Genomic DNA, 22959 nt, shown 5'->3' with positions numbered 1-22959 from the left:
AGCCATAATGTTACAGGTCATCTCTCCCACTCAGCCATAATGTTCCAGGTCATCTGCCCCACTCAGCCATAATGTTCCATGGTATCTACCTCACTCAGCCATAATGTTCGAGGGCATCTGCTCCACTCAGCCATAATGTTCCATGGTATCTACCTCACTCAGCCATAATGTTCCAGGGCATCTGCCCCACTCAGCCATAATGTTCCAGGGTATCTACCTCACTCAGCCATAATGTTCCAGGTCATCTGCCCCACTCAGCCGTAATGTTCCATGGTATCTACCTCACTCAGCCATAATGTTCCAGGTCATCTGCCCCACTCAGCCATAATGTTCCATGGTATCTACCTCACTCAGCCATAATGTTCCAGGTCATCTGCCCCACTCAGCCGTAATGTTCCATTGTATCTACCTCACTCAGCCATAATGTTCCAGGGCATCTGCCCCACTCAGCCATAATGTTCCATGGTATCTGCCCCACTCAGCCATAATGTTCCAGGGCATCTGCTCCACTCAGCCATAATGTTCCAGGTCATCTGCCCCACTCAGCCATAATGTTCCAGGGCATCTGTCCCACTCAGCCATAATGTTCCAGACCATCTGCTCCACTCAGCCATAATGTTCTATGGCATCTGTCCCACTCAGCCATAATGTTCCAGGGCATCTGCCCCACTCAGCCATAATGTTCCAGGTCATCTGCCCCACTCAGTCATAATGTTCCAGGGCATCTGTCCCACTCAGCCATAATGTTCCATTGTATCTACCTCACTCAGCCATAATGTTCCAGGTCATCTGTCCCACTCAGCCATAATGTTCCATGGCATCTGTCCCACTCAGCCATAATTTTCCAGGGTATCTACCTCACTCAGCCATAATGTTCCAGGTCATCTGCCCCACTCAGCCGTAATGTTCCATGGTATCTACCTCACTCAGCCATAATGTTCCAGGGCATCTGCCCCACTCAGCCATAATGTTCCAGGATATCTGCCCCACTCAGCCATAATGTTCCAGGGCATCTGCTCCACTCAGCCATAATGTTCCAGGTCATCTGCCCCACTCAGCCATAATGTTCCAGGTCATCTGCCCCACTCAGCCATAATGTTCCAGGGCATCTGTCCCACTCAGCCATAATGTTCCAGGGCATCTGCTCCACTCAGCCATAATGTTCTATGGCATCTGTCCCACTCAGCCATAATGTTCCATGGCATCTGTTCCACTCAGCCATAATGTTCCATGGCATCTGCCCCACTCAGCCATAATGTTCCAGGTCATCTGCCCCACTCAGCCATAATGTTCCAGGGCATCTGTCCCACTCAGCCATAATGTTCCAGGTCATCTGTCCCACTCAGCCATAATGTTCCAGGGCATCTGCCCCACTCAGCCATAATGTTCCAGGTCATCTGCCCCACTCAGCCATAATGTTCCAGGTCATCTCTCCCACTCAGCCATAATGTTCCAGGTCATCTGCCCCACTCAGCCATAATGTTCCATGGTATCTACCTCACTCAGCCATAATGTTCGAGGGCATCTGCTCCACTCAGCCATAATGTTCCATGGTATCTACCTCACTCAGCCATAATGTTCCAGGGCATCTGCCCCACTCAGCCATAATGTTCCATGGCATCTGTCCCACTCAGCCATAATTTTCCAGGGTATCTACCTCACTCAGCCATAATGTTCCAGGTCATCTCTCCCACTCAGCCATAATGTTCCAGGTCATCTGCCCCACTCAGCCATAATGTTCCATGGTATCTACCTCACTCAGCCATAATGTTCGAGGGCATCTGCTCCACTCAGCCATAATGTTCCATGGTATCTACCTCACTCAGCCATAATGTTCCAGGGCATCTGCCCCACTCAGCCATAATGTTCCATGGCATCTGTCCCACTCAGCCATAATTTTCCAGGGTATCTACCTCACTCAGCCATAATGTTCCAGGTCATCTGCCCCACTCAGCCGTAATGTTCCATGGTATCTACCTCACTCAGCCATAATGTTCCAGGGCATCTGCCCCACTCAGCCATAATGTTCCATGGTATCTGCCCCACTCAGCCATAATGTTCCAGGGCATCTGCTCCACTCAGCCATAATGTTCCAGGTCATCTGCCCCACTCAGCCATAATGTTCCAGGTCATCTGCCCCGCTCAGCCATAATGTTCCAGGGCATCTGTCCCACTCAGCCATAATGTTCCAGGCCATCTGCTCCACTCAGCCATAATGTTCTATGGCATCTGTCCCACTCAGCCATAATGTTCCAGGGCATCTGCCCCACTCAGCCATAATGTTCCAGGTCATCTGCCCCACTCAGCCATAATGTTCCAGGGCATCTGTCCCACTCAGCCATAATGTTCCATGGCATCTGTCCCACTCTGCCATAATTTTCCAGGGTATCTACCTCACTCAGCCATAATGTTCCAGTTCATCTGCCCCACTCAGCCGTAATGTTCCATGGTATCTACCTCACTCAGCCATAATGTTCCAGGTCATCTGCCCCACTCAGCCATAATGTTCCAGGGCATCTGTCCCACTCAGCCATAATGTTCCAGGGCATCTGCTCCACTCAGCCATAATGTTCTATGGCATCTGTCCCACTCAGCCATAATGTTCCATGGCATCTGTTCCACTCAGCCATAATGTTCCATGGCATCTGCCCCACTCAGCCATAATGTTCCAGGTCATCTGCCCCACTCAGCCATAATGTTCCAGGGCATCTGTCCCACTCAGCCATAATGTTCCAGGTCATCTGTCCCACTCAGCCATAATGTTCCAGGGCATCTGCCCCACTCAGCCATAATGTTCCAGGTCATCTGCCCCACTCAGCCATAATGTTCCAGGTCATCTCTCCCACTCAGCCATAATGTTCCAGGTCATCTGCCCCACTCAGCCATAATGTTCCATGGTATCTACCTCACTCAGCCATAATGTTCGAGGGCATCTGCTCCACTCAGCCATAATGTTCCATGGTATCTACCTCACTCAGCCATAATGTTCCAGGGCATCTGCCCCACTCAGCCATAATGTTCCATGGCATCTGTCCCACTCAGCCATAATTTTCCAGGGTATCTACCTCACTCAGCCATAATGTTCCAGGTCATCTCTCCCACTCAGCCATAATGTTCCAGGTCATCTGCCCCACTCAGCCATAATGTTCCATGGTATCTACCTCACTCAGCCATAATGTTCGAGGGCATCTGCTCCACTCAGCCATAATGTTCCATGGTATCTACCTCACTCAGCCATAATGTTCCAGGGCATCTGCCCCACTCAGCCATAATGTTCCATGGCATCTGTCCCACTCAGCCATAATTTTCCAGGGTATCTACCTCACTCAGCCATAATGTTCCAGGTCATCTGCCCCACTCAGCCGTAATGTTCCATGGTATCTACCTCACTCAGCCATAATGTTCCAGGGCATCTGCCCCACTCAGCCATAATGTTCCATGGTATCTGCCCCACTCAGCCATAATGTTCCAGGGCATCTGCTCCACTCAGCCATAATGTTCCAGGTCATCTGCCCCACTCAGCCATAATGTTCCAGGTCATCTGCCCCGCTCAGCCATAATGTTCCAGGGCATCTGTCCCACTCAGCCATAATGTTCCAGGCCATCTGCTCCACTCAGCCATAATGTTCTATGGCATCTGTCCCACTCAGCCATAATGTTCCAGGGCATCTGCCCCACTCAGCCATAATGTTCCAGGTCATCTGCCCCACTCAGCCATAATGTTCCAGGGCATCTGTCCCACTCAGCCATAATGTTCCATGGCATCTGTCCCACTCTGCCATAATTTTCCAGGGTATCTACCTCACTCAGCCATAATGTTCCAGTTCATCTGCCCCACTCAGCCGTAATGTTCCATGGTATCTACCTCACTCAGCCATAATGTTCCAGGGCATCTGCCCCACTCAGCCATAATGTTCCATGGTATCTGCCCCACTCAGCCATAACGTTCCCGGGCATCTGCTCCACTCAGCCATAATGTTCCAGGTCATCTGCCCCACTCAGCCATAATGTTCCAGGTCATCTCTCCCACTCAGCCATAATGTTCCAGGTCATCTGCCCCACTCAGCCATAATGTTCCATGGTATCTACCTCACTCAGCCATAATGTTCGAGGGCATCTGCTCCACTCAGCCATAATGTTCCATGGTATCTACCTCACTCAGCCATAATGTTCCAGGGCATCTGCCCCACTCAGCCATAATGTTCCATGGCATCTGTCCCACTCAGCCATAATTTTCCAGGGTATCTACCTCACTCAGCCATAATGTTCCAGGTCATCTGCCCCACTCAGCCGTAATGTTCCATGGTATCTACCTCACTCAGCCATAATGTTCCAGGGCATCTGCCCCACTCAGCCATAATGTTCCATGGTATCTGCCCCACTCAGCCATAATGTTCCAGGGCATCTGCTCCACTCAGCCATAATGTTCCAGGTCATCTGCCCCACTCAGCCATAATGTTCCAGGTCATCTGCCCCGCTCAGCCATAATGTTCCAGGGCATCTGTCCCACTCAGCCATAATGTTCCAGGCCATCTGCTCCACTCAGCCATAATGTTCTATGGCATCTGTCCCACTCAGCCATAATGTTCCAGGGCATCTGCCCCACTCAGCCATAATGTTCCAGGTCATCTGCCCCACTCAGCCATAATGTTCCAGGGCATCTGTCCCACTCAGCCATAATGTTCCATGGCATCTGTCCCACTCAGCCATAATTTTCCAGGGTATCTACCTCACTCAGCCATAATGTTCCAGGTCATCTGCCCCACTCAGCCGTAATGTTCCATGGTATCTACCTCACTCAGCCATAATGTTCCAGGGCATCTGCCCCACTCAGCCATAATGTTCCATGGTATCTGCCCCACTCAGCCATAATGTTCCAGGGCATCTGCTCCACTCAGCCATAATGTTCCAGGTCATCTGCCCCACTCAGCCATAATGTTCCAGGTAATCTGCCCCACTCAGCCATAATGTTCCAGGGCATCTGCTCCACTCAGCCATAATGTTCTATGGCATCTGTCCCACTCAGCCATAATGTTCCATGGCATCTGCTCCACTCAGCCATAATGTTCCATGGCATCTGCCCCACTCAGCCATAATGTTCCAGGTCATCTGCCCCACTCAGCCATAATGTTCCATGGTATCTACCTCACTCAGCCATAATGTTCCAGGTCATCTGTCCCACTCAGCCATAATGTTCCAGGGCATCTGCCCCACTCAGCCATAATGTTCCAGGTCATCTGCCCCACTCAGCCATAATGTTCCAGGTCATCTGCCTCACTCAGCCATAATGTCCAGGGCATCTGTCCCACTCAGCCATAATGTTCCAGGTCATCTGCTCCACTCAGCCATAATTTTCCAGGGCATCTGCCCCACTCAGCCATAATGTTCCATGGTATCTACCCCACTCAGCCATAATGTTCCAGGTCATCTGCCACAACTCAGCCATAATGGTCCATGGCATCTACCCCACTCAGCCATAATGTTCCAGGTCATCTGTCCCACTCAGCCATAATGTTACAGGGCATCTACCTCACTCAGCCGTAATGTTCCAGGTCATCTGTCCCACTCAGCCATAATGTTCCAGGTCATCTGTCCCAAACAGCCATAATGTTCCAGGTCATCTGTCCCACTCAGCCATAATGTTCCAGGGCATCTGCCCCACTCAGCCATAATGTTCCAGGTCATCTACCTCACTCAGCCATAATGTTCCAGGGTATCTGCCCCACTCAGCCATAATGTTCCATGGCATCTGTCCCACTCAGCCATAATTTTCCAGGGTATCTACCTCACTCAGCCATAATGTTCCAGGTCATCTGCCCCACTCAGCCGTAATGTTCCATGGTATCTACCTCACTCAGCCATAATGTTCCAGGGCATCTGCCCCACTCAGCCATAATGTTCCATGGTATCTGCCCCACTCAGCCATAATGTTCCAGGGCATCTGCTCCACTCAGCCATAATGTTCCAGGTCATCTGCCCCACTCAGCCATAATGTTCCAGGTCATCTGCCCCGCTCAGCCATAATGTTCCAGGGCATCTGTCCCACTCAGCCATAATGTTCCAGGCCATCTGCTCCACTCAGCCATAATGTTCTATGGCATCTGTCCCACTCAGCCATAATGTTCCAGGGCATCTGCCCCACTCAGCCATAATGTTCCAGGTCATCTGCCCCACTCAGCCATAATGTTCCAGGGCATCTGTCCCACTCAGCCATAATGTTCCATGGCATCTGTCCCACTCAGCCATAATTTTCCAGGGTATCTACCTCACTCAGCCATAATGTTCCAGGTCATCTGCCCCACTCAGCCGTAATGTTCCATGGTATCTACCTCACTCAGCCATAATGTTCCAGGGCATCTGCCCCACTCAGCCATAATGTTCCATGGTATCTGCCCCACTCAGCCATAATGTTCCAGGGCATCTGCTCCACTCAGCCATAATGTTCCAGGTCATCTGCCCCACTCAGCCATAATGTTCCAGGTCATCTGCCCCACTCAGCCATAATGTTCCAGGGCATCTGCTCCACTCAGCCATAATGTTCTATGGCATCTGTCCCACTCAGCCATAATGTTCCATGGCATCTGCTCCACTCAGCCATAATGTTCCATGGCATCTGCCCCACTCAGCCATAATGTTCCAGGTCATCTGTCCCACTCAGCCATAATGTTCCAGGGCATCTGTCCCACTCAGCCATAATGTTCCATGGTATCTACCTCACTCAGCCATAATGTTCCAGGTCATCTGTCCCACTCAGCCATAATGTTCCAGGGCATCTGCCCCACTCAGCCATAATGTTCCAGGTCATCTGCCCCACTCAGCCATAATGTTCCAGGTCATCTGCCTCACTCAGCCATAATGTCCAGGGCATCTGTCCCACTCAGCCATAATGTTCCAGGTCATCTGCTCCACTCAGCCATAATTTTCCAGGGCATCTGCCCCACTCAGCCATAATGTTCCATGGTATCTACCCCACTCAGCCATAATGTTCCAGGTCATCTGCCACAACTCAGCCATAATGTTCCATGGCATCTACCCCACTCAGCCATAATGTTCCAGGTCATCTGTCCCACTCAGCCATAATGTTACAGGGCATCTACCTCACTCAGCCGTAATGTTCCAGGTCATCTGTCCCACTCAGCCATAATGTTCCAGGTCATCTGTCCCAAACAGCCATAATGTTCCAGGTCATCTGTCCCACTCAGCCATAATGTTCCAGGGCATCTGCCCCACTCAGCCATAATGTTCCAGGTCATCTGCCCCACTCAGCCATAATGTTCCAGGTCATCTGCCTCACTCAGCCATAATGTTCCAGGGTGGTTAATGTGGTTTTGAAGCAGGATGAAGAAGAGGGTGCTTATTGTGACAATATGATAATAGTTATGTGTGCCTCATGATGTCATATGCACTTATATGGTTTCATTTGGCATGGCTTCAGTCACATGACTGAATAAGCTCGTAGTGAGAAGACGTCTCTGAGTCGTGTGAGTCTTGTGAGTCGTGTGAGTCTTGTGTCGTGTAAGGGGTGTGAGTCGTGTGAGTTGTGTGTGTCGTGTGAGTCATGTGGCATGTGAGTCGTGTGAGTCATGTGTCGTTTGAGTCGTGTGAATCGTGTGTGAGTTTATCTGTGAAAGTTCAGTCCCATTCAAAATCCTATTTTGCCTAACCCCTAACCCCAACTCATACCCTAACCTTAACCCTAATCTTAACCCAAAAACCTAACTTTAAACCTAAAACTCGCTCCTAACCCTGAAACTATCCCTAGCTCCCTACCCTAACACTAAACCTAATTCTAACCCTAACACTAATTCTAACCTTAAACATAAACCCCCTAGAAATAGCATGTAACCTTGTGGGGACTAACAAAATGTCCTCAGTTGGTCAAATGTTTGTTTCTGTTCTACTCTTGTGTATACTCTCAAGTATAGTTAAACAGTCCACACACACACACGCACGCACGACGCACACACACACACACACACAGACACACACACATATGCTTATTTCCCAAGCCCCTGCTCCTCGTGTATTTCATTATAAAGTCCAGGAAGACATCCTTCTCCCATAAACAACGGCCGACATTAACTCTTTAACTCTGTATACAGTTGACAGTTGAACTAGGAATAGATTGTCCACCATTTATGTGTTATCCAGACAGAAAAGAGAAATAGGCAAAATAACATTTTGATTTAGAGCAATAAAGAAATGGAATCATTTATCTGAGTAAACCAGAAACCTTTCAATATAGAAATTAAAATAACACTTTAAAACCATTTAAATACAATACATAGGAAAGTTGTGCTGGACTATGGTAGATGAAGAACCAATCTATCTTTTTAGACTGTTTTATCTGGTCAATATGTCAGTGTATTATGTCTGTTTGTAACAGTGTGTTATATATGAAAATGTGATCGTATTATAAATTGTATTTTAATGTTTATGGACTCTTGGAAGATTAGTCCAAATGAGGACTAAAAGATATCCTAATAAAATCAAATAAAATCACTACTCTGGGAAGGACACTATGCTCTCTTAGTTGGCACACTGGAAACTTAGATAGATGTTAGAACAGGACTGAAATCTACTCTCTGTTCCACTATGAAGAGAAGTACAGTGAGAGAGAGAGAGAGAGAGAGAGAGAGAGAGAGAGAGAGAGAGAGAGGAGAGAGATTTTCTGCCACATCCCTGTTATAGTGTATTGTGTGGTGCCCTCTAGTGGTGATAATTATAACTGTAATGTATACTCTATCTCTATCACTTTCTCTCTCACTTTCTCTCTCTCTCTCTCTCTCTCTCTCTCTCTCTCTCTCTCTCTCTCTCTCACACTCTCTTTCTCCCTCCCTCTCCACCTATGTTGTCAGTGATGATTTTGATGAGGAGGGGTTCTGCCAACCGTACAGGGGAGTGGCCTGTTCTCGCTTCATAGGAAACCGCAGCATCTTCGTTGACTCTCTGCAGATGCAGGGTGAGATCGAGACCCAGATCACAGGTATGCTGCCTGCCTGCCTGTGTGTGTGTGTGTGTGTGTGTGTGTGTGTGTGTGTGTGTGTGTGTGTGTGTGTGTGTGTGTGTGTGTGTGTGTGTGTGTGTGTGTGTGTGTGTGTGTGCGTGCGTGCGTGTGTGTTTTGTGCTTCTCTCCAATCCCTGAGTTTTGATTTTAATCAGACATGGAGTACAGGGATAAGGGTCATGCTCCAGATTTGGTAGTCTGTGTAAATCTAACCAGACACTTTCAATCCAGACTTGTGTGTGTGCATGTGTGTGCGCTAGGTCCCATCGACCCTGGTTGAGTCTGTAGCTTGTCATTACTGTCAGTGAGGATGATGAGAGGATATCTGGTAGAGGGATGAGAGGATATCTGGTAGAGGGATGAGAGGATATCTGGTAGAGGGGTGAGAGGATATCTGGTAGAGGGATGAGAGGATATCTGGTAGAGGGATGAGAGGATATCTGGTAGAGGGATGAGAGGATATCTGGTAGAGGGATGAGAGGATATCTGGTATAGGGATGAGAGGATATCTGGTAGAGGGGTGAGATGATATCTGGTAGAGAGATGAGAGGATATCTGGTAGAGGGATGAGAGGATATCTGGTAGAGGGATGAGAGGATATCTGGTAGAGGAATGAGAGGATATCTGGTAGAGGGATTAGAGTATATCTGGTAGAGGGATTAGAGTATATCTGGTAGAGGGATGAGAGGATATCTGGTAGAGGGGTGAGAGGATATCTGGTAGAGGGGTGAGAGGATATCTGGTAAAGGGATGAGAGGATATCTGGTAGAGGGATGAGAGGATATCTGGTAGAGGGGTGAGAGGATATCTGGTAGAGGGGTGAGAGGATATCTGGTAGAGGGATGAGAGGATATCTGGTAGAGGGATGAGAGGATATCTGGTAGAGGAATGAGAGGATATCTGGTAGAGGGGTGAGAGGATATCTGGTAGAGGGGTGAGAGGATATCTGGTAAAGGGATGAGAGGATATCTGGTAGAGGGATGAGAGGATATCTGGTAGAGGGGTGAGAGGATATCTGGTAGAGGAATGAGAGGATATCTGGTAGAGGGGTGAGAGGATATCTGGTAGAGGGGTGAGAGGATATCTGGTAAAGGGATGAGAGGATATCTGGTAGAGGGATGAGAGGATATCTGGTAGAGGGGTGAGAGGATATCTGGTAGAGGGGTGAGAGGATATCTGGTAGAGGGATGAGAGGATATCTGGTAGAGGGATGAGAGGATATCTGGTACAGGGATTATAGTATATCTGGTAGAGGGATGAGAGGATATCTGGTAGAGGGGTGAGAGGGATTTCAGGATGATAAAGTCACAGTGTGGAACACACAGTATGGAACACACAGTATGGAACACAGTATGGAACACACAGTATGGAACACACAGTATGGAACACACATGACCTACACAGTATGAAACACACATGATCTACACAATATGGAACACACATGATCTACACAGTATGGAACACACAGTATGGAACACACATGACCTACACAGTATGGAACACACAGTATGGAACACACAGTATGGAACCTACACATTATGGAACACACATGACCTACACAGTATGGAACACACATTACCTACACAGTATGGAACACACATGATCTACACAGTATGGAACACACATGATCTACACAGTATGGAACACACATAACCTACACAGTATGGAACACACATGATCTACACAGTATGGAACACACATGATCTACACAGTATGGAACACACATGATCTACACAGTATGGAACACACATGATCTACACAGTATGAAACACACATGATCTACACAGTATGGAACACACACGATCTACACAGTATGGAACACACATGATCTACACAGTATGGAACACACATAACCTACACATTATGGAACACACATGACCTACACAGTATGGAACACACATGACCTACACAGTATGGAACACACATGATCTACACAGTATGGAACACACATGATCTACACAGTATGGAACACACATAACCTACACAGTATGGAACACACATGATCTACACAGTATGGAACACACATGATCTACACAGTATGGAACACACAGTATGGAAAACACATGATCTACACATTATGGAACACACATGATCTACACAGTATGGAACACGCATGACCTACACAGTATGGAACACACAGTATGGAACACACATGATCTACACAGTATGGAACACACATGACCTACACAGTATGGAACACACATGATCTACACAGTATGGAACACACATGACCTACACAGTATGGAACACACATGATCTACACAGTATGGAACACACATGATCTACACAGTATGGAACATACATGATCTACACAGTATGGAACACACATGATCTACACAGTATGGAACACACATGATCTACACAATATGGAACACACATGATCTACACAGTATGGAACACACATGATCTACACAGTATGGAACACACATGATCTACACATTATGGAACACACATGATCTACACAGTATGGAACACACATGATCTACACAGTATGGAACACACATGACCTACACAGTATAGAACACACATGACCTACACAGTATAGAACACACATGACCTACACAGTATGGAACACACATGATCTACACAGTATGGAACACACATGACCTACACAGTATGGAACACACATGATCTACACAGTATGGAACACACATGATCTACACAGTATGGAACACACATGATCTACACAGTATGGAACACACATGATCTACACAGTATGGAACACACATGATCTACACAGTATGGAACACACATGATCTACACAGTATGGAACACACATGATCTACACATTATGGAACACACATGATCTACACAGTATGGAACACACATGATCTACACAGTATGGAACACACATGATCTACACAGTATGGAACACACATGATCTACACAGTATGGAACACACATGACCTACACAGTATGGAACACACATGATCTACACAGTATGGAACACACATGATCTACACAGTATGGAACACACATGATCTACACAGTATGGAACACACATGATCTGATACATATATTCACATTCCCACTTTCCCCACCCAGCCGCCTTCACCATGATCGGAACGTCCAACCACCTGTCGGACCGCTGCTCCCTGTTCGCCATCCCGTCTCTGTGCCACTTTGCCTTCCCTACATGTGACCGCAGCTCTGGGACAGACAAGCCCAGGGACCTGTGTAAGGTATGATGACATGCTTCACAACTACGACTATAACTACACCTACTAGTCTTGTAGCATTAAACACTGACTGTGGCTGAAATGGGACCCTATTCCTTATTGTTCCTGGTCAAAGTAGTGCACTATTTAGCGAATATGGAACCATTTCAGACACAGGCCCTGACTGGTGACAGTTAAAGCTAGATCTGTTCAGGCTTGCTCGTCAATCGATTTGGTGTGAAATGGCCCTAGCTAGTTTAATAGTAGTAGTCGCCTTCTGGGGTAGGCTAACGTGTTTTTTAGTTTTAGTTATGTTTATTCATTCGACCATTTTTAAAAACAGCACACATAAAACTTGAAAAAGACACATGCACATGAGTAAAATCATGGAGGAGAACACACAATACAGTCTGGGACTTATTTCCATTGTTAAATCATGGAGGATGACAGACAATACAGTCTGGGACTTATTTCCATTGTTAAATCATGGAGGATAACACACAATACAGTCTGGGACTTATTTCCATTGTTAAATCATGGAGGATAACACACAATACAGTCTGGGACTTATTTCCATTGTTAAATCATGGAGGATAACACACAATACAGTCTGGGACTTATTTCCATTGTTAAATCATGGAGGAGAACACACAATACAGTCTGGGACTTATTTCCATTGTTAAATCATGGAGGATGACAGACAATACAGTCTGGGACTTATTTCCATTGTTAAATCATGGAGGATAACACACAATACAGTCTGGGACTTATTTCCATTGTTAAATCATGGAGGATAACACACAATACAGTCTGGGACTTATTTCCATTGTTAAATCATGGAGGAGAACAGACAATACAGTCTGGGACTTATTTCCATTGTTAAATCATGGAGGATAACACACAATACAGTCTGGGACTTATTTCCATTGTTAAATTATGGAGGTTAACACAAAATGAAGTCTGGGACTTATTTCCATTGTTAAATCATGGAGGATAACACACAATACAGTCTGGGACTTATTTCCATTGTTAAATCATGGAGGATAACAGACAATAAAGTCTGGGACTTATTTCCATTGTTAAATCATGGAGGAGAACACACAATACAGTCTGGGACTTATTTCCATTGTTAAATTATGGAGGTTAACACAAAATGAAGTCTGGGACTTATTTCCATTGTTAAATCATGGAGGAGAACACACAATACAGTCTGGGACTTATTTCCATTGTTAAATTATGGAGGTTAACACAAAATGAAGTCTGGGACTTATTTCCATTGTTAAATCATGGAGGATAACACACAATACAGTCTGGGACTTATTTCCATTGTTAAATCATGGAGGATAACAGACAATAAAGTCTGGGACTTATTTCCATTGTTAAATCATGGAGGATAACACACAATACAGTCTGGGAATTATTTCCATTGTTAAATCATGGAGGATAACACACAATACAGTCTGGGACTTATTTCCATTGTTAAATCATGGAGGATAACACACAATACAGTCTGGGACTTATTTCCATTGTTAAATCATGGAGGATAACACACAATACAGTCTGGGACTTATTTCCATTGTTAAATCATGGAGGATAACAGACAATAAAGTCTGGGACTTATTTCTATTGTTAAATCATGGAGGTTAACACAAAATGAAGTCTGGGACTTATTTCCATTGTTAAATCATGGAGGATAACACACAATACAGTCTGGGACTTATTTCCATTGTTAAATCATGGAGGATAACAGACAATACAGTCTGGGATTTATTTCCATTGTTAAATCATGGAGGATAACACACAATACAGTCTGGGACTTATTTCCATTGTTAAATCATGGAGGATAACAGACAATAAAGTCTGGGACTTATTTCCATTGTTAAATCATGGAGGATAACACACAATACAGTCTGGGACTTATTTCCATTGTTAAATCATGGAGGATAACACACAATACAGTCTGGGACTTATATCCCTTGTTAAATTATGGAGGTTAACACAAAATGAAGTCTGGGAATGATTTCCATTGTTAAATCATGGAGGATAACACACAATACAGTCTGGGACGTATTTCCATTGTTAAATCATGGAGGTTAACAGACAATACAGTCTGGGACTTATTTCCATTGTTAAATCATGGAGGATAACACACAATACAGTCTGGGACTTATTTCCATTGTTAAATTATGGAGGTTAACACAAAATTAAGTCTGGGAATGATTTCCATTGTGGTCCTCTTATTAAAATGTTATGTTGCTTTTATTGTTTGTTTGACCCTCAAGTCTATCCTCTCCTCCTGTCCTCTCTGTGTAAGGACGAGTGTGAGATCCTAGAGAATGACCTGTGTAAGACCGAGTACATCATCGCCCGTTCCAACCCCATCATCCTGAAGAGACTGAAACTACCTAACTGTGAGGACCTGGCGGGACACACCAGCCCAGAGGCTGCCAACTGCATGAGGATAGGGATCCCCATGGTCGAGCCCTTCAACAAGAGTAAGAATTATATTTTAGTTTTATTGATTTATTTTGGTAGATCAGCTTTAATATTGCAGATAGACTTTGGGTTGGGCGGCAGGTGGTTAGAGCGTTGGGCCAGTAACCGAAAGGTTGCTGGATCGAATCCCTGAGCTGACAAGGGAAAAATCTGTTGTTTTGCTCCCAGCCGCTGAAGACGTGGATGTCGATTAAGAAAGCCCCCCCGCACCTCTCTGATTCAGAGGGGTTGGGTTAAATGTGGAAGACACATTTCAGTTGAATACATTCAGTTGTACAACTGACTAGTTATCCCCCCCCCCCCCTTCCCAGCATCTCTCTGATTCAGAGGGGTTGGGTTAAATGTGGAAGACACATTTCAGTTGAATACATTCAGTTGTACAACTGACTAGTTATCCCCCCCCCCCCCTCCCCCTTCCCAGCATCTCTCTGATTCAGAGGGGTTGGGTTAAATGTGGAAGACACATTTCAGTTGAATACATTCAGTTGTACAACTGACTAGTTATCCCCCCCCCTTCCCAGCATCTCTCTGATTCAGAGGGGTTGGGTTAAATGTGGAAGACACATTTCAGTTGAATAGATTCAGTTGTACAACTGACTAGTTATCCCCCCCCCCCCCTTCCCAGCATCTCTCTAATTCAGAGGGGTTGGGTTAAATGTGGAAGACACATTTCAGTTGAATACATTCAGTTGTACAACTGACTAGTTATCCCCCCCCCCTTCCCAGCATCTCTCTGATTCAGAGGGGTTGGGTTAAATGTGGAAGACACATTTCAGTTGAATAGATTCAGTTGTACAACTGACTAGTTATCCCCCCCCCCTTCCCAGCATCTCTCTGATTCAGAGGGGTTGGGTTAAATGTGGAAGACACATTTCAGTTGAATAGATTCAGTTGTACAACTGACTAGTTATCCCCCCCCCTTCCCAGCATCTCTCTGATTCAGAGGGGTTGGGTTAAATGTGGAAGACACATTTCAGTTGAATACATTCAGTTGTACAACTGACTAGTTATCCCCCCCCCCCCTTCCCAGCATCTCTCTGATTCAGAGGGGTTGGGTTAAATGTGGAAGACACATTTCAGTTGAATACATTCAGTTGTACCACTGACTAGTTATCCCTCCCCCCCCTTCCCAGCATCTCTCTGATTCAGAGGGGTTGGGTTAAATGTGGAGACACATTTCAGTTGAATACATTCAGTTGTACAACTGACTAGTTATCCCCCCCCCCCCCTTCCCAGCATCTCTCTGATTCAGAGGGGTTGGGTTAAATGTGGAAGACACATTTCAGTTGAATACATTCAGTTGTACAACTGACTAGTTATCCCCCCCCCCCCTTCCCAGCATCTCTCTGATTCAGAGGGGTTGGGTTAAATGTGGAAGACACATTTCAGTTGAATACATTCAGTTGTACAACTGACTAGTTATCCCCCCCCCCCTTCCCAGCATCTCTCTGATTCAGAGGGGTTGGGTTAAATGTGGAAGACACATTTCAGTTGAATACATTCAGTTGGACAACTGACTAGTTATCCCCCCCCCCCCCCCCCCCTTCCCAGCATCTCTCTGATTCAGAGGGGTTGGGTTAAATGAGGAAGACACACCTCTCTGATTCAGAGGGGTTGGGTTAAATGTGAAAGACACATTTCAGTTGAATACATTCAGTTTCTATCAAACTAATAGTTTGCATTATTCGGATGGATATGGAATGATATACTATATACACCGAAAGACTATTACACATCTTCATAGCACACACCATCAACTAGAGGAAGATACTTTTTACTTATTTTTACTGTCTACCTCAACGTTTTCTATTGGAGAGGTTCTGTCAGAACCCATAGGGTCCATTAACAAAAGCAGACCTGTATACTTTCATGTTAACATGGATCTGCATATCACAGTGAAGCCCATCAACAATAAAGTAAAAACGCTCTCATTTATACATACCAATGTTCTCATGTTCTTCTCCCTTTGACCAGACCACAAGTGTTTCAACAGCAGTGGTTCAGACTTCCGCGGGACGGTCAGTAAGACCAAGTCAGGTCGTCAGTGCCAGCCCTGGAACTCTCAGTACCCTCACAGTCACACCTACCTGGCGGTACAATACCCCGAGCTCAGCGGAGGACACTCCTACTGCCGTAACCCCGGCAACAAGCAGGAGGGACCATGGTGTTTCACGCTGGACGAGGGGGTCCGCTTGGAACTATGTGACATCCCTGTTTGTGGTGAGATATAGAGGGGGTTTAAGGGTTTATAAGCACTAATAACACCCTATCTGTGGTGAGATATAGAGGGGGTTTAAGGTTTTATAAGCACTAATAACACCCTATCTGTGGTGAGATATAGGGGGGTTTAAGGGTTTATAAGCACTAATAACACCCTATCTGTGGTGAGATATAGAGGGGGTTTAAGGGTTTATATAGCACTAATAACACCCTATCTGTGGTGAGATATAGAGGGGGTTTAAGGTTTTATAAGCACGAATAACACCCTATCTGTGGTGAGATATAGAGGGGGTTTAAGGGTTTATATAGAACTAATAACACCCTATCTGTGGTGAGATATAGAGGGGGTTTAAGGTTTTATAAGCACTAATAGTACCCTATCTGTGGTGAGATATAGAGGGGGTTTAAGGGTTTATAAGCACTAATAACACCCTATCTGTGGTGAGATATAGAGGGGGTTTAAGGGTTTATATAGCACTAATGACCCCACTTTCTATAGTGAGAGAGGGTGTTAGCAGTGTGCCAGGCTGGGTTATAAGGCTTCATAAACACTAAGTTATTATTGGGAGTCAATGCTGCGACCTATCAAATAGACACAGTAGTTGTTATGCGTTAGGTTATGGTCTGTTTAACAATAAGTGACAGTACTACCTGAGTTCATTATGTTGGTAGTTGACAGTGTATTTACAGTGTTTGGATTGCCTGTGTCCCATCCAGATTATAAGGAGAAGCGTGGGGGCAGTAACATGGAGATTCTCTACATCCTGGTCCCGAGCATAGCCATCCCTCTGTCCATCGCCCTCCTTTTCTTCTTCATCTGTTTGTGTCGTAACAACCAGAAGGCTTCTCGCCCCCCAGCCCCCAGACAGCCCAAACCTGTCAGGGGACAGAACGTTGAGATGTCCATGCTCACCAACTACAAACCCAAGGTATAAGTCCCCCCTCTGTAGCTAAGTCCCCTCTCTTTCGCTCTCTCTCTTTCGTTCTATCTCTCTCTTTCGTTCTCTCTCTCTTTTGTTCTCTCTCTTTCTCTCTTTCTCTCTTTCTCTCACTCTCTCTCTCTCTCTGTTTCTCTCTGTCTCCCTCTATCTGTCTGTCTGTCTGTCTGTCTGTCTGTCTGTCTGTCTGTCTGTCTGTCTGTCTGTCTGTCTGTCTCTCTCTCTCTCTCTCTCTCTCTCTCTCTCTCTCTCTCTCTCTCTATCTCTCTCACACTTTCTCTCTCTTCCTTCTCTGTCTCATTGGAGCTCTTTGAAATGTGTGACAACAGTATGAGTATTTTGCCTATAAGTTCATTCATATTCTCCTGCAGATCGTATTACAGTCAACACTGCATTCTTATAATGTTATCTCTGATATATCTCTATCCACCCTGTTTAGAAGGTTATCCAGGCTGTGTTATGATGTGAGACAAAGGTCTACTCCCTGATGTAATAGCCAATCAAAGCTACAGCTGTAGGGGACTGGCTCTGTCAGACAGGCCAGTGTTGAGGTCCCCGTCAAAGTCCCTGTCATCTCTGATTTAGATTGACCTGTGGGAATCTAGAAGAGTATATCCTTCTGTGTCAAAACTAAAACCACTAACAACACAGTGTCTACTGCCTGAGTCTTTATGTCATCCCTAAATACATCTGCCCCACCACTCCTGTCTTCCTCAATGTCACCACTATCCACCGGGCCTTGCTCCAGGTCACCTAGGGTTTGTTGTTCATGACAGCATGGCCCCGCCCAGCACAGCCTGGCCCTGTGTGCTGCGAGGCGAGGATGAGCCTGTTCTGGCCCCGGGGAGAGAGGGAGAAACCCAAACCAAAAACATCTGTTGCCCTTTGATAACAGTCACATCCCCCACCACCATTCCATTGCTAACCACTCCCCCAAACAGTCCTCCCCTCCCATCCCCTAACCCCCCCCCCCCCCCCCCCCCATTTCATTTTTCATCTGGGAGTTCCTGGAATCTTTCATACCCCCTTGTCGGTTTGGTCGGTGTCAATCATTTTGGGTTTATTGTCTCAGCTCTATGAAGTCCTCTATACTGTAGTGCATTTCACTAATGATTGAAAATTATCATTCCATTTAATGTCAAGTCAGTTCAGCAAGTACACTGAAATTCCAATTCTCTTCAATGCTTTTCAGCCAGGAAAATTTGGAATTGGAATTTGGTTTACTTTCTGAATGAACTGGAATTGAAATGTAATTGACCACAACCCCGATTCCCAATGTGTGATGGCAGGCTTGCTCTACATGTACAAGGTGAGTTGTTTTGGAGTTCGCTCCATACTTTTTTGTTTGAGGGAGGTGGGATTGACAGTTTCCTGAATTCTAAGACAAACTGAAATTAAAGCCAGACTAAGTCAGTGGCAGAGAAGATAAATATCTTTAAAATGCTAATATTCGGTTGTGCTGTCAACCAAACACAATTCAATATCCCAAAATATCATTCCATTTGAAATGAACCTCAGCTTGAAACCCAAGGCCTGTTGTATTGTCTATTCTTTGTTGTGTTTCTGTGTTGAATTGAAACAATAGCTGTTGATGACATTGAAAATGCTATATAGGCCTAAATAGTCTCCTTGATGATACATGAGTGATAAAGTATAGTCACATTTTATCTGCTCTGTTAAACCTTCTCTTTGGAATGACTTCGATAGCAACAGTGAATCTATTTTGTCTTTAAGTGGCACTATCTCAACAATCATTCTCACTATAGCACATTGGTAATAGTCATCGATAAACATCATAGTTAAGCAGGCTGGGCTTGGTTAAAACCCTGGATGGGAGACTGAAGGGTAGCTGTAGCTAGATCAACTCTCCAGTAGGAGGTGCTGTAGCTAGATCAACTCTCCAGTAGGAGGTGCTGTAGCTAGATCAACTCTCCAGTAGGAGGTGCTGTAGCTAGATCAACTCTCCAGGAGGTGCTGTAGCTAGATCAACTCTCCAGTAGGAGGTGATGTAGCTAGATCAACTCTCCAGTAGGAGGTGCTGTAGACAGATCAACTCTCCAGTAGGAGGTGCTGTAGACAGATCAACTCTCCAGTAGGAGGTGCTGTAGACAGATCAACTCTCCAGTAGGAGGTGCTGTAGACAGATCAACTCTCCAGTAGGAGGTGCTGTAGACAGGTCAACTCTCCAGTAGGAGGTGCTGTAGACAGGTCAACTCTCCAGTAGGAGGTGCTGTAGACAGATCAACTCTCCATTAGGAGGTGCTGTAGACAGATCAACTCTCCAGTAGAAGGTGCTGTAGCTAGATCAACTCTCCAGGAGGTGCTGTAGACAGATCAACTCTCCAGGAGGTGCTGTAGACAGATCAACTCTCCAGTAGAAGGTGCTGTAGCTAGATCAACTCTCCAGGAGGTGATGTAGCTAGATCAACTCTCCAGTAGGAGGTGCTGTAGTCAGATCAACTCTTCAGTAGAAGGTGCTGTAGACAGATCAACTCTCCAGTAGGAGGTGCTGTAGACAGATCAACTCTCCAGTAGGAGGTGCTGTAGACAGAACAACTCTCCAGTAGAAGGTGCTGTAGCTAGATCAACTCTCCAGGAGGTGATATAGCTAGATCAACTCTCCAGTAGGAGGTGCTGTAGCTAGATCAATTCTCCAGGAGGTGCTGTAGCTAGATCAACTCTCCAGTAGGAGGTGCTGTAGACAGATCAACTCTCCAGTAGGAGGTGCTGTAGACAGATCAACTCTCCAGTAGGAGGTGCTGTAGACATATCAACTCTCCAGTAGGAGGTGCTGTAGACAGATCAACTCTCCAGTAGGAGGTGCTGTAGACAGATCAACTCTCCAGTAGGAGGTGCTGTAGACAGGTCAACTCTCCAGTAGGAGGTGCTGTAGACAGGTCAACTCTCCAGTAGGAGGTGCTGTAGACAGATCAACTCTCCATTAGGAGGTGCTGTAGACAGATCAACTCTCCAGTAGAAGGTGCTGTAGCTAGATCAACTCTCCAGGAGGTGCTGTAGACAGATCAACTCTCCAGGAGGTGCTGTAGACAGATCAACTCTCCAGTAGAAGGTGCTGTAGCTAGATCAACTCTCCAGGAGGTGATGTAGCTAGATCAACTCTCCAGTAGGAGGTGCTGTAGTCAGATCAACTCTTCAGTAGAAGGTGCTGTAGACAGATCAACTCTCCAGTAGGAGGTGCTGTAGACAGATCAACTCTCCAGTAGGTGCTGTAGACAGATAAACTCTCCAGTAGAAGGTGCTGTAGCTAGATCAACTCTCCAGGAGGTGATGTAGCTAGATCAACTCTCCAGTAGGAGGTGCTGTAGTCAGATCAACTCTTCAGTAGAAGGTGCTGTAGACAGATCAACTCTCCAGTAGGAGGTGCTGTAGACAGATCAACTCTCCAGTAGGAGGTGCTGTAGACAGAACAACTCTCCAGTAGAAGGTGCTGTAGCTAGATCAACTCTCCAGGAGGTTATATAGCTAGATCAACTCTCCAGTAGGAGGTGCTGTAGCTAGATCAATTCTCCAGGAGGTGCTGTAGCTAGATCAACTCTCCAGTAGGAGGTGATGTAGCTAGATCAACTCTCCAGTAGGAGGTGCTGTAGGCAGATCAACTCTCCAGTAGGAGGTGCTCTAGAAAGATCAACTCTCCAGTAGGAGGTGCTCTAGATAGATCAACTCTCCAGTAGGAGATGCTGTAGCTAGATCAACTCTCCAGTAGGAGATGCTGTAGACAGAACAACTCTCCAGTAGAAGGTGCTGTAGCTAGATCAACTCTCCAGGAGGTGATATAGCTAGATCAACTCTCCAGTAGGAGGTGCTGTAGCTAGATCAACTCTCCAGGAGGTACTGTAGCTAGATCAACTCTCCAGTAGGAGGTGATGTAGCTAGATCAACTCTCCAGTAGGAGGTGCTGTAGACAGATCAACTCTCCATTAGGAGGTGCTGTAGACAGATCAACTCCCTAGTAGAAGGTGCTGTAGCTAGATCAACTCTCCAGGAGGTGCTGTAGACATATCAACTCTCCAGTAGAAGGTGCTGTAGCTAGATCAACTCTCCAGGAGGTGATGTAGCTAGATCAACTCTCCAGTAGGAGGTGCTGTAGACAGATCAACTCTTCAGTAGGAGGTGCTGTAGACAGATCAACTCTCCAGTAGGAGGTGCTGTAGACAGATCAACTCTCCAGTAGAAGATGCTGTAGCTAGATCAACTCTCCAGGAGGTGATATAGCTAGATCAACTCTCCAGTAGGAAGTGCTGTCGCTAGATCAATTCTCCAGGAGGTGCTGTAGCTAGATCAACTCTCCAGTAGGAGGTGATGTAGCTAGATAAACTCTCCAGTAGGAGGTGCTGTAGGCGGATAAACTCTCCAGGAGGTGATGTAGCTAGATCAACTCTCCAGTAGGAGGTGCTGTAGTCAGATCAACTCTTCAGTAGAAGGTGCTGTAGACAGATCAACTCTCCAGTAGGAGGTGCTGTAGACAGATCAACTCTCCAGTAGGAGGAGATGTAGCTAGATCAACTCTCCAGTAGGAGGTGCTGTAGCTAGATCAACTCTCCAGTAGGAGGTGCTGTAGACAGAACAACTCTCCAGTAGAAGGTGCTGTAGCTAGATCAACTCTCCAGGAGGTGATATAGCTAGATTAACTCTCCAGTAGGAGGTGCTGTAGCTAGATCAACTCTCCAGGAGATGCTGTAGCTAGATCAACTCTCCAGTAGGAGGTGATGTAGCTAGATCAACTCTCCAGTAGGAGGTGCTGTAGACAGATCAGCTCTCCAGTAGGAGGTGCTCTATACAGATCAACTCTCCAGTAGGAGGTGCTGTAGCTAGATCAACTCTCCAGTAGGAGGTGCTGTAGACAGATCAACTCTCCAGTAGGAGGTGCTGTAGATAGATAAACTCTCCAGTAGGAGGTGCTGTAGACAGAACAACTCTTCAGTAGGAGGTGCTGTAGACAGATCAACTCTCCAGTAGGAGGTGCTGTAGACAGAACAACTCTCCAGTAGGAGGTGCTGTAGACAGAACAACTCTCCAGTAGGAGGTGCTGTAGATAGATCAACTCTTCAGTAGGAGGTGCTGTAGACAGATCAACTCTCCAGTAGGAGGTGCTGTAGATAGATCAACTCTCCAGTAGGAG

At 46.0% G+C, this 22959-nt stretch overlaps 1 protein-coding gene across 1 annotated transcript in view; it reads left to right on the top strand.

Annotated features, from left to right (window-relative positions):
- LOC139410261 (receptor tyrosine kinase-like orphan receptor 1) overlaps positions 1-22959 on the top strand; it is a 294716-nt gene that overhangs the window by 258969 nt on the left and 12788 nt on the right. The window contains exons 5-9 of the mRNA XM_071155734.1: positions 8859-8986; positions 12053-12189; positions 14480-14660; positions 16636-16881; positions 17599-17810. Of these exons, the coding sequence (XP_071011835.1) occupies positions 8859-8986; positions 12053-12189; positions 14480-14660; positions 16636-16881; positions 17599-17810 (904 nt within the window). The remainder of the gene's footprint in view (positions 1-8858; positions 8987-12052; positions 12190-14479; positions 14661-16635; positions 16882-17598; positions 17811-22959) is intronic.

Source organism: Oncorhynchus clarkii, chromosome 5 (assembly GCF_045791955.1).
Source record: "Oncorhynchus clarkii lewisi isolate Uvic-CL-2024 chromosome 5, UVic_Ocla_1.0, whole genome shotgun sequence".
Lineage (NCBI taxonomy): Eukaryota > Metazoa > Chordata > Actinopteri > Salmoniformes > Salmonidae > Oncorhynchus > Oncorhynchus clarkii.
Note: the sequence above shows the minus strand (reverse complement) of the source record. Positions and strands in the feature narration are given on the sequence as shown.